Here is a 23,082-nt window from a genome sequence, read left to right as displayed (position 1 = left end):
GCTCCCTCTAAAGCCCCTCCCCAAACACATACAGCCCCTCCCTTCAGAGCTCCCTCTAAAGCCCCTCCCCAAACACATACAGCCCCTCCCTTCAGAGCTCCCTCTAAAGCCCCTCCCCAAAACACATACAGCCCCTCCCTTCAGTGTTCCCTCTAAAGCCCCTCCCCCAAACACATACAGCCCCTCCCTTCAGAGCTCCCTCTAAAGCCCCTCCCCAAAACACACACAGCCCCTCCCTTCAGAGGTCCCTCTAAAGCCCCTCCCCAAAACACATACAGCCCCTCCCTTCAGAGCTCCCTCTAAAGCCCCTCCCCAAACACATACAGCCCCTCCCTTCAGAGCTCCCTCTAAAGCCCCTCCCCAAACACATACAGCCCCTCCCTTCAGAGGTCCCTCTAAAGCCCCTCCCCAAAACACATACAGTTCAAGCTCCTCTCAGGTGGGCAGGCGATTCTGGGGGGCTTTGATTTTCACCCTCCCGTCTTTGTGCAGGATTTAGCGGCTAAGCTAACCGTACCTGCCTGCAGTGAATCAGACCCACAGGCTGAGACGTGAGGCCAGTTCAGTTCTGATCTGAATGTCAATATAAACATAAACACAAATATAAATCAGACGGGCGGCGGATCAGCGCTGCTGCGTCAGGCGCAGACGGGCTGCGGATCAGCGCTGCTGCGTCAGGTCCAGGCTGGATGGAACATTCCATTCAAATATTCACTGCAGTTTTGTTGCGAAACTCAGGAAACGGCTCGGATTTCAGCGGAGAAACACAGAGAGTCTGTCAGAGCAGCAGGACTGAATATGGAAATGTAAATGAAACACAGCAAATGTGTTTTACACCAACAACACAGCACCAACCCTACAGTATTAAAGACTAACTGACGGTCTGATCTGCTCAACACACAACACAACAACCCACAAAGAGCCGCATCCTGCAGGTTATTTATACGGCCTTTAAACTCAGCCGGAACAGACGGAAATAAAACAGCGTGCGATGGTTTTTATAACTGTGCTGGTTGATCGAGGCTGTTCTGTTACCCTCAGAACAGACGGAGAACAGAGCTCTGACACACAGAGGAACCGGGTTCTGTTTATTTTACACTGTGAAGAAGAATCAGAATCAGAACTTTTTTCTCCAAAACATTCTATAATCACAGAATAATAAACTGATATAAAACGCTTAGAAACAAACAAACAAACTACAAAGTTAAATGTAAACACTACAAACTAGACACTGTTCAAAATCAGAATAACTACAGAAACTAACTGCAGGAAATGCAGATCAACATATTTATGTCTGTATGTCTGTCTGTATGTCTGTCTGTATGTCTGTCTGTATACCTGTATGCCTGTCTGTATGTCTGTCTGTATGCCTGTCTGTACGTCTGTCTGTATACCTGTATGCCTGTCTGTATACCTGTATGTCTGTCTGTATACCTGTATGCCTGTCTGTATGTCTGTCTGTATACCTGTATGCCTGTCTGTATGTCTGTCTGTATACCTGTCTGTATGCCTGTCTGTATGTCTGTATGCCTGTCTGTATGCCTGTCTGTATGCCTGTCTGTATGTCTGTCTGTATACCTGTATGCCTGTCTGTATGCCTGTCTGTATGTCTGTATGCCTGTCTGTATGCCTGTCTGTATGTCTGTCTGTATGTCTGTCTGTATACCTGTATGCCTGTCTGTATGTCTGTCTGTATGTCTGTATGTCTGTCTGTCTGTATACCTGTATGTCTGTCTGTATGCCTGTCTGTATGTCTGTCTGTATGTCTGTCTGTATGTCTGTATGCCTGTCTGTATGTCTGTCTGTATGTCTGTCTGTATATCTGTCTGTATGTCTGTCTGTATACCTGTATGCCTGTCTGTATGTCTGTCTGTATACCTGTATGCCTGTCTGTATGTATGTCTGTATGCCTGTCTGTATGTCTGTCTGTATGTCTGTATGCCTGTCTGTATGCCTGTCTGTATGTCTGTCTGTATACCTGTATGCCTGTCTGTATGTCTGTCTGTATGTCTGTCTGTATATCTGTCTGTATGTCTGTCTGTATACCTGTATGCCTGTCTGTATGTCTGTCTGTATACCTGTATGCCTGTCTGTATGTATGTCTGTATGCCTGTCTGTATGTCTGTCTGTATGTCTGTATGCCTGTCTGTATGCCTGTCTGTATGCCTGTCTGTATGCCTGTCTGTATGTCTGTCTGTATGTATGTCTGTATGCCTGTCTGTATGTCTGTCTGTATGTATGTCTGTATGTATGTCTGTCTGTCTGTCTGTCTGTCTATCTGTATGTCTGTCTGTACGTCTGTCTGTCTGTCTGTATGTATGTCTGTGTCTGTCTGTATGTCTGTCTGTCTGTCTATCTGTCTGTCTGTATGTCTGTCTGTCTGTCTGTCTGTCTATCTGTATGTCTGTGTCTGTCTGTATGTCTGTCTGTCTGTTTATCTGTATGCCTGCCTGTCTGTCTGCCTGTCTGTCTGTCTGTCTGTCTGTATGCAGGTACCTGTGCGGGTTCGTGTTTCTGTTAAACTCTGCAGCGTTGAGTCTAAACTGGAAGCTGAAAGTCAGACTTTAAAGTGGTCTGATAAAGCTGCTGCTATGGAATTCAAGATGGCTGCCAAGGTGTTGTTAGGCCTTCGCTATGGAATCCCAGGTGGTTACTAAGGTGTTGCTAGGCCGTCGCTATGTTATCCAATGTGATTGCTAAGGTGTTGGTAGGCTATTGCTATGGTGTTGCTGGGCCGTTGCTATGGTATTATAGGTGGTTGCTAGGCAGTTGCTATTGCTTGTTTCTTTTCTTGCTCTGTTGTTTTTTGTTCACACTGTAAAGCACTTTGAGCTGCATTTTAAGTGTATGGCAAATATGGTTTACTATCATTATTATTATTGTTATTGTTATTATTATTATTATTATTATTGTCAAATGAGCTGTAGTTCCTCATGAACACGTGGTGCGCAGACATACAACAGCTTCTTTTCCATCACAGCCTCTTATAGAGGTAACAGTAAACAAAGAGCTCTGATGACTGATCACTCGCTCTCACTGTGCTGGATGTTTTATCACACTGTATCCATTTCACTCGCAACGGCACATCAAAGTACATTTTTAAATATTGATATATTTATCCACAATATATTGCCGCATCAATACCCCGAACACGGACCTGTCCGTGTCCAGAGTGGTCTTAAAGGAGGGGGGGCGAGGGGACTCAGTTGGCGAGGGGACTCAGTTGGCGGGGGGGGGCCGGGGGGGGGGTTCCTCTAGGAATAATACTGTTTGTGTGTAAAACATTCAGCGTTATTAACTGTGATTTCTCTTCACTGTAGTTATTCTTTAGCGCTGGTTTAACCCACTGGCCACTGACTCCGGTCTGTAGTGTCCAGTCTCTGTTTTAGACTGTATATTAGAACCATTACCTGTTAAAGTCATCTCAAACACACCCCCCCCCCATCCCGCAGAGAGATCAGTCTCAGGAGGTTGATGCCATCTCAGCATGGCATGGAGCCGCTCGCTGGAACCGGTGAATTATTAAAGACGGACGACGATGCGGCCATTTCTCCTCAGTGAAGCTGTTTCAGAAAATATCCTGCAGCAGAAAAGCAGAGCAGCTCCGCTCATACAGGGGGCGGCTAAGCTAACACGGCTAATCTGGACAGAGGTTAGCAGAAAACTGCACTCTGGGTTCTGGGCTTTGAGGAAACATCTCCTGAGGAACGTTGAGCTCTGAGGTCCTGCAGGGTTTGTGGTGTGAAAACAGAAGGAGATTTAACTGATTTAATCTTAATCCGCCAACCAAACTCCTCCAGTCAGGTCCGCACAGCGTGAGGTAGAAGATTCTGCTGAAAAAAGCAAACAGACCGACAGAGAGACGTCCTCTGTAGTCCTGACCTGAAGAACATGGTAGAATGCGTCTGGTCTGACGGCTCAGAGGGATTTAGATTAATCTAAGCAGGTTAAGAGTAACGATATACAGATAATCCACCATCTCCAGCACCCACACAGGTAGGCTAATGGCTAACTCCATTAGCGCTGAGGATCACATTTCACTTTCCCGCAGGAAGTACACAGGCGTGACCGAACCTGCGTCCAGTCCGAGAACACAGGCTCCAACACAGGCTCCTTAAACCCCACCCTGCCTGGAGGTCAGCTGAGCTGGACACCTGCTTAATGGACCTGAGGAACATTAGCCTTCAGCACAGCTGAAGGTCAAAGCTGAGGGTCACAGTATGACAAACTCATATAGAATAATAACCAGCGATCAGTAACTGATGTGCAGTGCCTAATATCCAGTGTCCAGCACCCAGTGCCCAATACGCAGTGCCCAGTTCCTGCTCAGTGTCTGTCACCAATACATAATGGTCGATGCCCAGGAGGTACTGCAAACACACTGTAAATGCAATGCACATGCACTGTACAGTCACTGTAACAACACTGTACACACACTGGTAACAACACTGTACAAACACTGTTAACAATACTGTGCACACTATACCACACTGTAAACACACTGTACCACACTGTGACAACACTGTAAACACACTGGTAACAACACTGTAAACACACTGGTAACAACACTGTAAACACACTGTAACAACACTGTAAACACACTGTAACAACACTATAAACACACTGGTAACAACACTATAAACACACTGTAACAACACTGTAAACACACTGGTTAAAACACTAAGCACACTGTAAACACACTGGTAACAAAACTGTAAACACACTGGTAACAACACTATAAATATACTGTACCACACTGTAAACATTCTGGACCACACTATAAACATACTGTAGCACACTGTAACAACACTGTGCAAACACTGTTAACAATACTGTGCACACTATACCACACTGTAAACACACTGTATCACACTGTGACAACACTGTAAACACACTGTAACAACACTGTAAACACACAGGTAACAACACTATAAATATACTGTACCACACTGTAAACATTCTGGACCACACTATAAACATACTGTAGCACACTGTAACAACACTGTCAACACACACAATGTAAAGACACTGTAAATACACTGTCTACACAAACACTGGCAACACAATGTAACTACACTGTAACTGCACTGTCTCCACACACTAGTAACACATTGTAAACATGTTGTAAACTAGGGTTGGGTTGATGCCATCATCCACAGCTGACAGGCATCACAATGTCAACATCATGACGGCAACATTCTGGAAGCCCCTCCCAGTGTGTGTTCGTTATGAAGGCCAGTCTGCCACTGTCTGATTTGCCACACACTGAGGTGGATTTCGTCACATCGCAAACCATCATGCACCGCGCACTGTAGCAGAGCTCTCCACTGAAATGACCAGCATGCAGCGAACGTCACAAAGCACCTGCTGCACCATTTAAGGTGGAACGAGAAAATTCAAACAGGACGCTGGAGAATAAAACGCCTCAGGTAGGATAGTCTGTAACAAAGAGCGCCAGGCTAACCGTTAGCTGCAGCTAGCAGAGTTTGAGTGTTTCCCTTGTGCTCTTCACGTTGTTTCTTCACAAGTGTTTCTTGCAATTTTGAACCACCCACTTCACAGTATCTAGCACTCAAGCAGTTTTTATCTAGCTAGCACTCATTAAAAGTATCTAGCACTGCCGAAACATGGACAGAAAGGGAAAACCTGCGGCCGGCGGTGCAGAGAAGGCCGCAAAGTGTGCTAGAATAACGGATTTATTTAAATCCCCCGAACCGCCCTCCGAAGTCATCGTAAGGTGCAACAGACTTCCCCATAGAATTCACCTTATGCCAGTTAGGCAAACATCACCCAAGCCTGGTGTAAACACACTGTAACTACACTGTCCTTACACACTGGTAACACACTGTAAGCCCAATGTAAACACGCTGTGCACACAAACAGGTATAAACATGTCATAACTACACTGTCCACACACAATGGTAATGCACTGTAACCGTACTGTAATTGCACTGTAAACACTATCTGCACACACTGTAAACACACTGTAAGCACACTATCCACACACACTGTAAACACACTGTATCCGCACACACCGTAAACACACTGTAAGCACACTATCCACACACACTGTAACCACACACCGTAAACACACTGTAAGCTCACTATCTGCACACACTGTAAACACACTGTAAGCACACTATCCACACACACTGTAACCACACACTGTAAACACACTGTAAGCACACTATCCACACACACTGTAAACACGCTGTAAGCACACTACGCATACACACTGTAAGCACACTCTCTGCACACACTGTAAGCACACTGTAAGCACACTATCTGCACACACTGTAAAAACACTGTAAGCTCACTATCCAGACACACTGTAAACACACTGTAAGCACACTATCCACACACACTGTAAACACACTGTAAGCACACTATCTGCACACACTGTAAAAACACTGTAAGCACACTATCTGCACACACTGTAAAAACACTGTAAGCACACTATCTGCACACACTGTAAAAACACTGTAAGCACACTATCTGCACACACTGTAAAAACACTGTAAGCTCACTCTCCATACACACTGTAAACACACTATCTGCACACACTGTAAACACACTGTAAACACACTATCCACAAACACAGTAAACACACTGTACGCACACTATCTGCATACACTGTAAGCACACTATCCACACACACTGCAAACTGCGCTGTCTGCACACACTGGTAACACACTGTAAACAAATCATGAAAATATTTTAATCACACTACCAACAGACAGCAGGCACTGCAAACACACTGTAAAAACAGTGTCCTTAGACGCTGGTAACACGCTAAATGTACTTTAATTACACTGTAAACACACTGGTAACACACTGTTACACTGTAAAAACAATATAAACACACTATCAATACAGTGTCCACACAAACCGGTGTCAGCACACACTGGTAATACACTGTAAACACACTGTAACTAAACTCACAGCACATACTGCACTGTACCTACACTGTACTCACTGTACTCACACTGTACACTCACTGTCTAAAACTAAAACAAGCTGAAACACGTTCCTGCAGGATCACACTGAAGCACATGTAGATGAGTGGACGAGTGGATGAGTGGATGAGTGGATGAGTAGATGAGTGGATGAGTAGATGAGTGGACGAGTAGACGAGTGGATGAGTGGATGAGTAGATGAGTGGATGAGTGGATGAGTAGATGAGTGGATGAGTGGATGAGTGGATGAGTAGATGAGTGGATGAGTGGATGAGTAGATGAGTCCACTCATCTACTCATCCAGTAGATGAGTATTGTGTTGGTGCTACTATGTTTCCCCACAGTTCACCAGTACACACCCCCGAGCTCAGAGCACTGCCCGTTTAGCCCCGTTTGACCCGGTTTAGCCCGGATTTAGCCCCGATTTACAGCTGGCTTTACCTTGTAGACATCTCCGTAGGTTCCGCTGCCTATCCTCTGGATCAGCTCGAAGTCCTCCTGAGGGTTCCGCCTGGACAGGTCACAGCTGGAGCTCATCCTGACCGAATCTCCTCACAGCGCGGCTAAACCTGCGCCTTACGCACTGCCCTCACGCGCGCTCACTAATCGGCATGAAACTAAACATAAACAACAACAACAACAACACAATCTCAGCCTGACTTCACTACTTTACTTTAACATGGCTTCCTCCGAACCACACTGCGCATGCGCAGAAGCCAGCTGGTCTGTTCAGCGGGAGAGCGGGCGCACTCCAATAACGCGCTCCGAGTTGCGCACTAGGTAGGGCACCTACGAAGTGTGCACTCCTGTTCTAAGTATCCACGCTCAGCTAGCCGGCAGAAATCCTGAAGACGTTCTGGCCAGTATTATCTAGAACACTCTCTGTTCTGCGCATGTGTGTTTTGAGGGTGCATGTTTCCGTGCGTTCAGTTCCTTTTCGAACTTTCCGTTCCACCTTAAATGGTTCAGCAGTTACATTGTGGCGCCTGCCCCATTTAAGGTGGAACGTAAAGTTCGAACAAGAAGCCTCATGCTGCGCTTCTCCTATCGGCTGCTCAGACTGCAGGGGGGCGGGGCTTTGCTTGTGGGTTATTTTCACCCTTTTTTTATTGGTGCACGAGGATACCGGCCTCTTCATCATCATCATCATCATCATCATCATCATCTGCTTCTCTTCTTCAGAGCGGTTCGGTCTGTGTGCATCTGTGTGCCCCTCGCGCCTGCTTGGCCCCGCCCCACCGCTATTGTTGGCTCTGCACAGGCAGCAACCTTCACACGCGCACACGCGCGCGCGCTCACCGTGCTCACTGCACCGCGAGATGAGCCTGAGCTGGACGCAGGATTGTATTCCTCCTCCTCCTCATCATCATCACCTTCGTTCTCTCGCGCGCACGGACAAAGAAGACACCGGACACTAACAGAGAGAGAGAGAGAGAAAGAGGGAGAGAGAGAGAGAGAGGGAGGGAGGTTGTGAGTACACGAGAGAGGAGAAGAAACGAGAAAAGGGGAAAGGAGAGAGAGAAAGAGAGAGAGACACTATTAGAGAGATATATAGTTAAAAAGAGAGAGAGAGTGTGTGTGTGTGTGGGAGAGAGAGAGAGAGAGAGAGGGAGAGAGAGAGATAGAAAAAGGCGAAGGAAAGGCGCGCGCGCTCCGGTTGGGCGTAGCATATGGCCGTGGCTCGATAGAGAGCGTGCAGGTTTGCGCGGTGGAGAATGTGAGCGCGCGTGAGCGAGCGATGGACGCTCGAGAGCGCGTCCCCGCCCTGTACGCGCGTCTGAGAGCGACAGACAGACCGACGGATCGGCTCTCGTGTTAGACTGACAGACTGACCAAGAGTGACCAGAGTGATGATGGAGCGGTGCGTTCCCGCGCTCTCGGTGTGCGTGAGCGCGCTTTCCCTGCTCCTCCTCCTCCTCGCGCTCTGCTCCGACCACTGGTACGAGACGGACACGCGCAGGCACAAGCGGAACTGTGACCGGAAGGGCTCGGACTCCAACGACCAGAAGAACCGCGACATGCCCATCTACCACCTGCCGCTGGTGGAGGGGGGCGCGCGTCGCGGGGGGGCGCTCGCGAGGCCCATCCACGTGGGCAGCCCTGAGGAGGAGCTGCTGGAGAACTGGAGGGCCATCGCTGGACTGGGCATCCTGGAGACCGAGTGCGGAAGACCGCTGTTCCCCACGCACTCGGGCCTGTGGAGGAAGTGCTACTTCCGGGGGAGGGACCGCGACATAGACACGCTCATTAGCAAAGGTGAGGAGGGCGGGGTCATCAGTACAGGTAAGCGTACGGGGTGGGGGGTATATGGAGGTGAAGGTGGGAGCCCCTCAGTCTGTAGTCCATGTAACGTCCATATAAGGAAGTCCAGGTCTAAGCCGTTCATCTCTATGTGAGAAATGTCCGATATCGCCCCCCTGTGGTGATCGAGTACCTTTTACCTCCGAACATCACTGCGGCGTCTGAATTACAGCCGTCAAATACTGAGAATGCTAACAGCTAACGCTCCATCGAACTGCTCCACCCAAATACGCCGACGCTTCGAACAACACAGACACAGATACAGCAAACCGCTTCCAGAGCATCGCAGCAGGGGGCGCTACAGCGACAGCCAAACCTGTTCACTCAGCTAAACATAAATACGCCTGCAGAAGCAGTGAAGCGGCGCTCAGTCCTCTCGTGTCGGCGAGTTTGGAACGTGCTGGGGAGGTGGGGTCATTTCCTCCGCAGGCCCCAGGCGGCCGCGTGAGGAGCCGCTGCTGATGTGTACAGAGTGCTAATGAAATGGGCAGCAGTGCTGGTTCACTTATAGCATGATTAGCATTTTCACTGCTTAATGACCTTCATTCATTTCCCCACAGAGGGAGACGGCTCAGACCCAGAGCTCCTATTTGGAGTGGGGGGCAGGATGTAGACATGCTAATTAATAAAGGGAAACACGTGGGGTAGATTTGGGGGGACTGCACCATGAGGGGTAGATTTGGGGGAGACTGCACCATGTGGGGTAGATTTGGGGGGGACTACACCATGTGGGTTAGGTTTGGGGGGGAATGAACCATGTGGGGTACATTTGGGGGGGACTGCACCATGTTGAGTAGATTTGGGGGGGACTGCACCATGTTGAGTAGATTTGGGGGGGACTGTACCATGTGGGGTAGATTTGGGGGGGACTGCACCATGTGGGTTAGGTTTGGGGGGGAATGCACCATGTGGGGTAGATTTGGGGGAGGAGACTGCACCATGTTGAGTAGATTTGGGGGGACTGTACCATGTGGGGTAGATTTGGGGGGGACTACACCTTGTTGAGTAGATTTGGGGGGGACTGTACCATGTGGGGTAGATTTGGGGGGGACTACACCATGTGGGGTAGATTTGGGGGGGACTGTACCATGTGGGGTAGATTTGGGGGGGAATGCATCATGTGGGGTAGATCTGGGGGGACTGCACCATGTGGGGTAGATATGGGGGGGAATGCATCATGTGGGGTAGATTTGGGGGGACTTCACCATGTGGGGTACATTTGGGGGAGGAGACTGCACCATGTGGGGTAGATTTGGGGGGCTCTGCACCGTGTGGGGTAGATATGGGGGGACTGCACCATGTGGGGTAGATTTGGGGGGCTCTGCACCATGTGGGGTAGATTTGGGGGGGAATGCATCATATGGGGTAGATCTGGGGGGGGACTTCACCATGTGGGGTAGATATGGGGGAGGAGACTGCACCATGTGGGGTAGATATGGGGGGACTGCACCATGTGGGGTAGATTTGGGGGGGACTGCACCATGTGGGGTATATATGGGGGGACTGCACCATGTGGGGTAGATATGGGGGGACTGCACCATGTGGGGTAGATTTGGGGGGCTCTGCACCATGTGGGGTAGATTTGGGGGGGAATGCATCATATGGGGTAGATCTGGGGGGGACTTCACCATGTGGGGTAGATATGGGGGAGGAGACTGCACCATGTGGGGTAGATATGGGGGGACTGCACCATGTAGGGTAGATTTGGGGGGACTGCACCATGTGGGGTATATATGGGGGGACTGCACCATGTGGGGTAGATATGGGGGGACTGCACCATGTGGGGTAGATATGGGGGGACTGCACCATGTGGGGTATATATGGGGGGACTGCACCATGTGGGGTAGATCTGGGGGCTCTGCACCATGTGGGGTAGATATGGGGGGACTGCACCATGTAGGGTAGATTTGGGGGCTCTGCACCATGTGGGGTAGATTTGGGGGCTCTGCACCATGTGGGGTAGATTTGGGGGGGACTGCACCATGTGGGGTAGATTTGGGGGAGGAGACTGCACCATGTGGGGTAGATATGGGGGGACTGCACCATGTGGGGTAGATATGGGGGCTCTGCACCATGTGGGGTAGATATGGGGGGACTGCACCATGTGGGGTAGATATGGGGGCTCTGCACCATGTGGGGTAGATATGGGGGGACTGCACCATGTGGGGTAGATATGGGGGCTCTGCACCATGTGGGGTAGATATGGGGGCTCTGCACCATGTTGGGTAGATATGGGGGGACTGCACCATGTGGGGTAGATATGGGGGAGGGACTGCACCATGTGGAGTAGATATGGGGGGACTGCACCATGTGGGGTAGATATGGGGGCTCTGCACCATGTGGAGTAGATATGGGGGGACTGCACCATGTGGGGTAGATATGGGGGGACTGCACCGTGTTGTGAGTGGAGATGGTGGTGGGGTCATTAGTGGTGGTGGTCTGTAGAACTGAGACATACAGATTGATCATAAATATTAACTGGTATAAAATATTGATTGATTATAGGAGGTGAGCGCTGAGTCGGCTGTAGGTCTGTGTTGCGGCGCGGTGGCGCTGTGTTATGTTGTACATACAGTATAAACTGTAGTTTCTTTGTTGGTCAGCTCAGTAGAGTCTCAGTGAGGGGAGCGCGGTGGACACTGGAGCAGCCGGACGCTCTCTTTAATTTCTTGGGCACGTAACGCGGCACACCTCCTCTTTCACCTTCACTCTCGCTCGGCTTTGAAGCTGCAGATGAAAAGATGAAAGTGTGAAGGTGAGAGCGGGTGAGGGAATTGGATCTGATTGGCGGTCGATGGAGATTAGGAGGTGACGGCCGCGTGAGGGATGAGAGCCGACCGCTGTGGGTCAGACGACCTTCAGCTTCACCTTTAAATCCTCGCGCTGACCAGTTACACAGCTGTGTTCACCTCAGTGCAGATCTATGAGCTCAGTGCAGAAAACAGCCGTGAGACCCTCGTTTCTCCGCCGCGGTAACTTTACAGGAGAGAAGAGACGGTCTGAACTCCGACGCACGTTCATGTCAGGAGATTATAAAGTAAAATCATAGATCATTTCATCATTAAACGTCCACAGAGTAAAGAGTGAAGAGTCTGACTCAGATCTCAGGCCTGTAGAGGAGACTCATGTGTTTGTATTCAGTTTAATGCAGTTATTTCATTAATCAGTTACACGACTCTCCAGGTATAATGTGGAGGTGGACTCTTCTGAGGTGTAGCCGTTACACAGTGAACTATATGATCATACAGTTATTGTTTATGTGCTATGATAAGGTAATTACTGTATTATAAGGTAATTACTGTATTATAAGGTATATACGGTATTATAAAGTATATGCTGTATTTTAAGGTATATACGGTTTTCTAATCCCAGTAGTGTTTCAGTGTTTTAGTACAGAATATAATAACATACTGCACTATTTTCTACTAACAGGAAGTGCTGAAGTTACGTTGCTATGGTACCATATGCATGCGTCATATTCAGTAGCAGCGCTGTGATAAAAACGTGTTTATCAGTTCATAGTTTTCATTAAAGGCTCTTTTTATTATATTCTCTTGTTTCTGCAGTTTGATGATGAACTCGCTAGTTAGCTCGACGTTCTTTCAGATGCGGAGGTGCTCTAGACACAGTGAGGGGTTTCTCCGGTCAGGGTTAACGGAGTTGAAGGACGCCGTGGTCAGTGTGTGTGACCTTCCCGCCGGTCAGCGTGTGTGTGCTGGTGCAGTGTTCGGAGCTGCAGAGCTGCACGGCAGCCAAATCTGAGCTGAGGAAACTGAGGCAGAAATAACAACAGAAGGTCAGCCAGCGGGGGGCAGCGGTGAGACCTGCGGGACAGACTGGCAGGAACAGGACAGACACAGATAAACATAATAATACAGATACAACAACAACAATAACAGCGTGAAAACAGACGCAGACACTGGAAGGAAATAAGTGGCTAGGAATGAAGTCCTGAATGTGTGTTTGTGCTTTAGGGGTTACAAAGAAGACTAATACATCCAGTAGCTCACTAATATATTCACTGACTCACTAATCATACCTATTAACTCACTAATATATCCACTAATTCACTAATATGCCCACTAACTCACTAATATACCTATTAACTCACTAATATATCCACTAATTCACTAATATACCTATTAACTCACTAATATATCCAATAGTTCACTAATACATTCACTTATTCACTAATATATCTACTAACTCACTAATATACCCACTGACTCACTAATATATTCACTAACTCACTAATATACCTATTAACTTATTAATTTGTCCACTAATTCACTAATATACCCACAAGCTCATCAATATATCCACTGACTGACTAATATACCTACTAATTGACTAATATATCCACTACCTCACTAGTGTCCCCAAAAGCTCACTAACACATTCACTTATTCACTAATATATTGACAAACTCACTAATATACCCACTGGTTCATTAATGTACTCACTAATTTACTAATATATCCACTGATTCACCAAATTATCCACAAGCTCACTAATATACCTACTAGCTCACTAATATATCCAGAAGCTCACTAATATATCCACTAACTCACTAATATACCCTCTACCTCACTAATGTACCCACTAACTCACTAATATACCCTCTACCTCACTAATGTACCCACTAACTCACTAACATACCCTCTACCTCACTAATGTACCCACTAACTCACTAATATACCCTCTACCTCACTAATGTACCCACTAACTCACTAATATACCCCTCTACCTCACTAATGTACCCACTAACTCACTAATATACCCTCTACCTCACTAATGTACCCACTAACTCACTAATATACCCTCTACCTCACTAATGTACCCACTAACTCACTAATATACCCTCCTCTACCTCACTAATGTACCCACTAACTCACTAACATACCCTCTACCTCACTAATGTACCCACTAACTCACTAACATACCCTCTACCTCACTAATGTACCCACTAACTCACTAATATACCCTCTACCTCACTAACGTACCCACTAACTCACTAATATACCCTCTACCTCACTAACGTACCCACTAACTCACTAACACATCCCCTGGTTGGCTAATATAGTCACTGTTCTGCTAATACATCCAGTAATGGACTAATATATGAACTACCTCACTGATACGTGTTATGTATCAGTAGTTTACCAATGTTTCCACTCGTGAACTAGCGTATCCACTAGTATGCAGTTGTATCCACTAGTTGGCGCTGTGGGCAGTGTTAGGAACATAGCGGGGGTGTGAGCAGTAGTTAGCGTGCAGGAGGATCCTGAAAGCAGCTTTTCTGCTGATGTCAGAGCAGCGAGGCTCCACGTTCAACACTAAATAAGAATCTGATGTGTTAAATAATGTCTACTCAGTCTCAGCGACGCGGAGGGGAATGCGAGTGTGCGGAGTGGAGGGATGGAGGATCTCCGCCGCCGTGGCTCTCCGTGAGCGAGCGCTGCGCTGGTGTGTGTTGTGTGCTGATGTGTTTTCAGGCTGCAGTGTCAGCACTTTTTTCTCTGCAGTGCTGCCGTGTTTCCACTCCAGCTGCTGACCGCTCTGATCTGACCGCAGGTATTGCAGACCGCTGCACTTCTGTCAAATACCATTTCTCTCAGCCCATCCGGCTCCGGAACATTCCGCTCAACCTCACCCGGACCATCCAGCAGGACGAGTGGCACCTCTTACGTAAGCACACACGCCCCACACACCTGCACCGCTAAAGCGGGGGTTCCAGTTTCTACCCCAAATATAGTCCATCAAGACGCGTTTGGTGTCTGAAGTTTGCTTCTTTAGTTTTAGCGCTGGAGCTAACAAGTAATAGAAGCTTATACCCCACCAGTTAGCATGGTGCTAACTGCTGAGTTGATACTCTGCGTCAACTGTTTATGGTTGAAACAGCTGCGTTTCAAAATAAAGTGTAAATGTCATCTAATTATGGATTATAATTAATTACATATCTAATTAGTTATCAAATAAAGTGTGATATTTCATTCATACCAGTGAGTGTAAAATGTAAAACAGCTATTGGAAAAATTGTTAATCACTGGTATTTATGACAGTGGAGTGGAGCTGAGTGTGGTGCTAGCTCTAACTTAGCTAGCAGGCCGATTTGAAAGTTTTGCAAGCCGGATTTCGGGCCGGTCATCAGAGAGTCTGATGTGTTTCGTCCCTTAGGAAACACCTACTTCGACAGGAAAGGGCCGTTTGACTGGCACACAAAATAGCCAATCACAGGCTGCTGTTTTAGCATAACGTCTGCAGGCAGGGGATGTTTTAAATTGAGGTTGCAGCCAAAGCAAACTGCCTGTGTCAGTGCCGGTTTTAACTGCCCTCGTCCACTTGGCCTCGTCATTTCCCCTCGGGGTGGGGTGTCTCCAACACCTCAAGTGAAGTTTTTTAGATCCGAGTGAACAAACTTCAGCAGAACTTACCCAGAAACCATTGTGATCTGATTCATTTCCCATTTCAAACCTGGAATAATGGCACAGCAGAAAAGCACCTTTTCAAAGTCACAGCATTTGATTTGCTGGGCTTTGGGCCGCAAACCACTCCCTCCGTTATACAGGGCGGCTGATAGGGCTTCATCACTTCACTCTGCTAGCTGGCTAGTTAGCCTGCTAACAGCTTCTCAGCTAACAACAACAAGAAAGGCACTGCGCCCGGTTCTACCCCAAACTTTATAGCCTGACAAAGTAATTACTCACAAACGTTCCATACGTAATGCTTACATTTCGCAAAATAGGGTTTGGCGTTGCAAAGTTTGTATAGCTAGGCTGTTAGCTCACTGCGGCTAACCTGCCGAGGGGGAGTGCGTTCTGTGCCACAGAGCTTTCTCACTTAACAGCTGCTAAGAAAACTGCTTCACAGGAAACTCTCGAATAAAATGTGAAATGAAATTCAGACTTTTTTCAGTCCAGTGATCATATCTCAGTCTGAATCCACCTGCAGGAGTGCGTTCACACGCCTGCGCAGATAACCAATCAGAATGCATCTCAAAAGTTGTGGCCGGCTTTGCGGGCGATGGACACCAGACTCTCTGTACGTCTACTTGTAGAGCAGCTGAGGCTGAGATTAGATGCTCCACTGACACGAATTTAGAGGATAAATACCAAAACACAAAAAATTGTTCTGACAGAAGTGATACATAAATAAAGTACTGGGTAGCAAAAATTCATAAAAATGTTTGTCAGGCTCTGTTTTTTACTGTTAGAGAGACTATTTAAAATATTTATTTGAAGATTGCAGCGGCACACACTTTACACGCTTTACACACTTTACACGCTTTACACACTTTACACACTTTACACTTTACATGCTTTACGCACTTTACACACTTTACACACTTTACACACTTTACACACTTTACACACTTTACACACTTCACACTTTACATGCTTTACGCACTTCACACTTTACACACTTTACACACTTCACACTTTACATGCTTTACACTTTATACACTTTACACAATACACTTTACACACTTCACACTTTACACACTTCACACTTTACATGCTTTACACACTTCACACTTTACACACTTTACACACTTCACACACTTTACATGCTTTACGCACTTCACACTTTACACACTTCACACACTTTACACACTTTACACGCTTTACACTTTACATGCTTTACATGCTTTACACTTTATACGCTTTACACACTACACTTTACACACTTCACACTTTACATGCTTTACACACTACACACTTTACACACTTTACACACTTCACACTTTACATGCTTTACACACTACACACTACACGCTTTACACACTTCACACTTTACACACTTTACACACTTTACACACTTCACACTTTACACACTTCACACTTTACATGCTTTACACACTACACACTACACACTTCACACTTTACATGCTTTACACACTACACGCTTTACACACTTCACACTTTACACACTTTACACACTTTACACACTTCACACTTTACACACTTTACTCTGCTGCTCATCTGCAGCGCACAGACCTCATTAAACAAAACAGTCACTTCCTAAAACCTTTTACTACATAAAGGCACAGTTTGCAGCAGCAAACATTCAACTTCATATTCATACAATTCATAACTACAAACGTACATCCATCAGTGAGATCCTGCTGGTGTGGGTTATGTGCGAATAGCTCCCCTTGTGGTGAATCTTCAGACTGCCAAACATGGCTTCATGCTGACTTGCGGATATACTGTTTATGATTCAGATTAATAGAGAATGTCAATTTTAATTGATTATTATTTTAAATGGGTGATTGATTCTAATCGGATGCTCTGTTATTAGGAGATTGAAGGAGATTTGAAGGAGATATTAGGAGATTTTTTCCCATATGGAAAAATGTGTATTCCAAATGTGTTTAGCAAATATATTTTTGCAATGTTTAAAATTAGCCAAAAAACATATTTCTTAAATATATTTAAAATGTATTTATCAGTATTAGTTATTATCTGTGTTCAGTTGTGTGTAATGAAGGTTCCAGATGTAACTAAACGTTCTTCTGTGATCTGCACTGTACTTTACATTAACCATGTACGTCTGCAGTCAGACTCTCACACACAATGTATTTCACATAAACAAGATATCAGATCATAACTGCATTTTCACAGAGTATCAATACCCACAACACTCGCTTCTGTCCTGATAAAGGATCATTAGATCAGATTTAAAATGAAGATACTGGAACACAAATTCATTTCTAAAGGTATCAGACAGTGAAGAGCATCAGACAGTGAAGAGCATCAGACAGGATTCTGGATATTTTCATACATGTTCAGATGGATTTATAAACACATTTACACAGTTATTTTTGTCTGTGTGTAAAATTTCCACATACATTTTAAAAAAGATGCATTTAAAAATATATTTGATTAATATGGCACAATATTCTGAAATACATTTTAGTGCTTGAATGTATTTCAGTATCGACTTCAGTGAGTTTGAAATGTGTTTCAAGTGTATAAATATTTATTATATATTTATTCCATATGGATGATCTGCTAGTGCAGGAAGTTCTTCCACCATCTGCTGGTTCCTCCTGAAGGCCCACTGAGGAGAGCAGGTGCTGAATGTCGTTCTCTTCTCAGGAATCTTTAATAACTTTCTGGTTGGTAATGCGAGTCGGGCCGCGAGCGCCGCTGCTGTATTTATTGCAACTTTAATGTTTAATGGCGAGCGGCGGTCCGTATGTCTTTGTTCCACACCAGCGCGTCACTGTCCGCCTTCCAGTGTTAATTATGCAGCTCCATCAGCGTCGCTGGAAATAACGTGTTAGCGCTCGCGGTTTGGTGCGAGTTGTGGGCCGTGTGGGCGGTAGTCATGGAGACCGTGTGTGTGTGTTTGTGCAGATCTGCGGCGGATCACAGCCGGGTTCCTGGGCATGGCGGCCGCGGTGCTGCTGTGTGGATCTATCGTGGCTGCAGTCGGATTCTTCTGGGAGGAAAGTCTGACCCAACACGTGTCCGGCCTGCTGTTCCTAATGGCAGGTACACTATCAATGTCTGACTCTATATCTCTCTACCATTCTCTCTCTGTCTCTCTACCTTTCTCTCTCTCTCTCTCTCTCTCTCTCCCACCTGCTGTTCCTAATGGCAGGTACACTATCAATGTCTGACTCTATATCTCTCTACCATTCTCTCTCTGTCTCTCTACCTTTCTCTCTATCTCTCTCTCTCCCATCTGCTGTTCCTAATGGCAGGTACACTATCAATGTCTGACTCTATATCTCTCTACCATTCTCTCTGTCTCTCTACCTTTCTCTCTCTCTCTCTCTCTCTCCCACCTGCTGTTCCCAGTGGAAGGTACACCACATATATGGAAAAAGTATCGGGATCACTGAATTCAGGTGCTTCATTCAGTCTCATTGCCACAGGTGTATAAAATCAAGGTCCCAGCCCTGCAGCCTGCCTTTACACACGTCAGTGAAGGACCGGGTCTAAAGAGCTCACTGAACTCCAGCGTGGTGCTGTAATAGGACGCTACTATTGCAACAAGTCAAGTTCATGAAGTTTCTTCCCTCCTAGATGTTCCACGATCAGCTGTGAGTGTGTTATAGAAAAGTGGAAGCATTTAGGAACCACAGCAACTCAGCCACGAAGTGTCTGACCACGTAAAGTTACAGAGCGCAAAGAGTTCAAACCTCCTCTGGCATCAACATCAGCACTAAAACTGAGCACCGGGAGCTTCACGGCAGGGTTTCCATGGCTGAGCAGCTGCACACAAGCCTAAGATCTCTATGCTCAATGCCAAGCGTCGGATGGAGTGGTGTAAAGTGCCGCCACTGGACTCTGGAGCAGTGGAACCGTGTTCTGAGTGACGAATCAGCTTCTCTATCGGTCAGTCTGATGGACGAGTCTGGGTTTGGCGAATGCCAGGAGAACGTTACCTGCCTGACTGCACTGTGCCAGCTGTAGAGTTTGGTGGAGGAGGGATGATGATATGGGGCTGTTTTTCAGGGGTTGGTCTAGAACCCTTAGTTCCAGTGAAGGGGAATCTTAATGCTTCAGCACCAAGACATTTTGGACAGTTGTACACTTCCAACTTTGTGGAACAGTTTGGGGAAGAACCTTCCTGTTCCAGCATGACTGAGCCCCAGTGACCAAAGCAGCTCCATAAAGACATGGAGTGACCAGTTTGGTGTGGAAGAACTTGACTGACCCTCACAGAGCCCTGACCTCAACCCCACTGAACACCTTTGGGATGAACTAGAACGGAGATTGTGAGCCAGACCCTCTCGTCCAACATCAGTGTCTGACCTCACTAATGCTCTTCTGGATGAATGGGCAGAAATTCCCACAGACTCTCCAACATCTTGTAGAAGCTTCCCAGAAGAGTGGAAGCTGTTAGAGCTGCAAAGAGGTACCAACTCCATATTAATGCCTCTGGGTTTAGAATGGGATTCATTAAAGCTCCTGTAGAGGTGATGTGGAGGCATCCCAATACTTAGTGTACATATGTGTGTGTGTGAATAGATGCGCACAGAACTTCGGTGTTCTTTCCTCTGCGCTGTTTTCCATCTCTCTGTCCAACTGTGGCTCGATTTCTGGCTCATTCTAACACAATAACAGGTGCACTGTCTCTCTCTCTCTCTATCTCTCTCTCGCTCTCTCTGTCTCTCTTTCTCTCTCTCCCTCCCTCTCTGTCTCTGTCTCTCTCTCTCTCTCTCTCTTTCTCCCCCTTCTCCCTCTCCCACCCCCCCACCATCTCTGTGGTTTTTAATCTCTTATTCTCTGTGTCGTTCTGTCAGCACTTTCTTTCTTCTTTTCATCTCTCGTGTCCTCTTTTCTTCGCTGTACTGTTTTCCTAAGACATTAAAAGGTCAGACAGCTTAGATCTGTTTCTCTCACGCTCCAAAAATTCACCCCAAGTTCCAAAAAAGATCCCAAATTCCAATACAAGTTCCCAAATTCCAGATAATGATCCAGAATACCCAAAATATCCCAAATTCCTCTAAAATCCCAAATGAAGCCCCCAGAATGTCGTGGTGAAGAGGATGCTGTGTATGTATTGTGGTGAAGAGCCTCTGTCAGTCCTGCTGCTGCTTCTGGGCTGTGATGTGTTGCTGTGTGTCGTGTTTGTGTTTTTCAGGAATCTTCTGTACGATCTCTCTGTGCACGTACGCCGCGAGCGTGTCGTACGATCTCTCCCGGAATCCTCCCTTCATTTACGGTCTGCCGGCGGACGTGGATCACGGATACGGCTGGTCCATCTACAGCGCGTGGGTCAGTCTGGGGCTAACCGTGGCGTCCGGCTGCTTCTGCACCACCTACCCTTTCCTGAGCCACGGCAAAGCGCTGCGCTCCAAAACCGCCCGCGAGTCAGCCGTCTGAGAGAGAGAGAGAGAGAGAGAGAGAGAGAGAGAGAGAGAGAGAGAGAGAGCGCCCCCCGCAGGACCGGAGGACTTACGGCCTCAGCACAGCTCCAGACGCCTCACTGGACTTCACTGTCCGCTCCTCTCTGAAAGACTCAAATGAGTGTGGAGGTGTATGAGCGCCCCCTGGAGGAGATCTAACACACACACACACACACACACACACACACACACTAGGGCAGTAGGAGAGCGTGAGCTCTCAGACTGCTGGGCTGTCAGGTGGACGGTGATGTAGTTTGTTGTTTGTTGGTTTTTGTTGTGGTTTTGTGGTTGCAAAACACACACACACACACACACACACACACACACATCCACCAGGCGGCAAGCTGGACTGGACGCACGTCTGAAATCCTGTTATTTTTCGTGGTCAGCTGGTCACTGAAACTGGACAACAGTGCTGTAAATGTGACGTTCACGATTTATTTCTGAGCTCATGTGAGATATAATGAGGTTTGATTGTCAGTAATGATGTTTGTTTTCCACAGAAATAAACACAGCAAGATTTAAAGGGGAACTCCACCATTTTTTCCAAATTTCTCCATAATTCTAGGGTTGAGACGTAAACAGAGTCATTCAGAGTGGTTTTTAGTTCCTAGAGAAACTTACCGAGTCAGAACTGTTCACAGTGGTGGTGATAGGAACCAGACGTCCACCTCTAAAAGCTCCCTCACAGAAAGTTCCTACAGTAAATGGTTATGAATTCACTGCCTGATGACTGAGACACTGTTTTATGATAGTTTAGAGAACTTAAACTCCATTCATGGTGGAGGGATACATGCAGGGCGCTGTGAGGCAAAATAGTCCCCAAAGAAAACTTATTATTTCAGATTTTCCACTATTTTCCATCATCAACATTCCATATAAACTCAGAAGACTCGTGTAGGTTCACTGGTGGTTCTGCATAGTAAATAAAATGTCTATATTTGTGTTGTAGTCATGGCGACCCCTGGTTCCTATCACCACCACTGTAAAGACATCTGAACCATTTCACACCAAACCTCTCTGAATCTCTCTGTTTACATCTCACACACTGAGTTATGGGGGAATTTTGGGAAAAATCAGTAGAATTCCTGGTTAATGTACCTAAATTATTTAATGTACACACGAATAACGCCACGTAGATGTTGATATTAATCCGATTAAAGAGGAATTTCTCTAATAAGTTGTGAATGGGACAAAGCCTCACGTTTATAAGTAAACACACTGTGGTGTAGCGGTGCTTATGGAGACTGTTACAGATGTTACAGATGTTACAAAGGCTTCTTCTGGGACGGTCTGAGGCTGCAGTAGATCTCTGACCCAAACCCAGCAGTGAAGATATGAAGTATTAGCTTGCTGTTCGCCTCAAACCCCCCCTCCCCCCCCACCCCTGTGGTGTTCCTGACAGTGAAGTGTAAATAAAGTCCTATACAGATGAAATAAAGACTCTGAGGACCGACGCGCTCTGTGCTTTAATACACAGTGTTCCTGATCCATAGTTCATACAAGCTAAATGACCTCAGATGACCCCTTACTGACCAGCTCAGAATCACTTAGAGCAGCACTGTGTAAGGTCTGGGGATCTGGAGCCCTCCCTGGTGAAAATGTGTAACTGCTTGCGGAGGAACATTTTGGCCCAGTCCCATTTCACCCCTCGCCCCGCCCAACAGCAGTTACATTCTGGCGCATCAGGCATCAGAACTGCTGCTCCATTTAAGGTGGAACGGGAAAATTCGAAAGAGAATCTGGTGAATATCTGACTTCAGCTTCGTATCACTGAAGAATTAGGGGTGGGTGATAATAAATAATTGCCCCCCTCTTTGAAGGCGTATGATGCCCTAAATGTAACTAAAGCCCAGCAGTGAGGAGCTGAACTTTACCCTCCTCTGCTGTCACTGCAGACTGGCAGGGTCGCCTACAGAGCAGCGCTGGTAGCTGTTAATGAAGTGATGCTCTTTTTAT

The 23,082-nt window shown here is 46.7% G+C and overlaps 2 protein-coding genes across 5 annotated transcripts in view; one reads left to right on the top strand and one right to left on the bottom strand.

Moving 5' to 3' along the window:
* Window positions 1-7,651, bottom strand: part of map4k3a (mitogen-activated protein kinase kinase kinase kinase 3a) — a 67,284-nt gene extending 59,633 nt beyond the window's left edge. For all 3 annotated transcript variants that reach the window (XM_036564290.1, XM_036564292.1, XM_036564291.1), the window contains exon 1: window positions 7,398-7,651. In XM_036564290.1, the coding sequence (XP_036420183.1) occupies window positions 7,398-7,493 (96 nt within the window). In that variant the 5' untranslated portion in view covers window positions 7,494-7,651. The remainder of the gene's footprint in view (window positions 1-7,397) is intronic.
* Window positions 7,652-8,558: 907 nt separating this feature from the next.
* On the top strand, window positions 8,559-21,127 carry tmem178 (transmembrane protein 178). Of its 2 annotated transcripts, XM_036564325.1 has the most exons (4): window positions 8,559-9,212; window positions 14,832-14,945; window positions 18,620-18,757; window positions 20,859-21,127. In XM_036564325.1, exons 1-4 carry the CDS (start codon window positions 8,807-8,809, stop codon window positions 21,098-21,100), a joined length of 900 nt encoding a protein of 299 aa, XP_036420218.1. In that variant the 5' UTR covers window positions 8,559-8,806; the 3' UTR covers window positions 21,101-21,127. The 2 variants fall into 2 exon arrangements, with proteins under 2 accessions (XP_036420218.1, XP_036420219.1); XM_036564326.1 differs by lacking the exon at window positions 14,832-14,945 and having other exon boundaries at window positions 9,164-9,212.
* The last annotated feature ends 1,955 nt before the right edge of the window (window positions 21,128-23,082 follow it).

Source organism: Colossoma macropomum, unplaced genomic scaffold, assembly GCF_904425465.1.
Source record: "Colossoma macropomum unplaced genomic scaffold, Colossoma_macropomum, whole genome shotgun sequence".
Classification (NCBI taxonomy): Eukaryota; Metazoa; Chordata; class Actinopteri; order Characiformes; family Serrasalmidae; genus Colossoma; species Colossoma macropomum.
The sequence above is the reverse complement of the archived record's forward strand: the minus strand, read 5'-3'. Positions and strand labels throughout refer to the sequence as shown.

Coding starts and splice junctions, on each gene's coding strand:
- tmem178 (XM_036564325.1), top strand. CDS start 8,807: ATGATGGAGCGGTGCGTTCCCGCGCTCTCGGTGTGCGTGAGCGCGCTT. Junction 9,213..14,831: donor AGACACGCTCATTAGCAAAG/GTGAGGAGGGCG, acceptor ATCTGACCGCAG/GTATTGCAGACCGCTGCACT. Junction 14,946..18,619: donor GGACGAGTGGCACCTCTTAC/GTAAGCACACAC, acceptor GTGTTTGTGCAG/ATCTGCGGCGGATCACAGCC.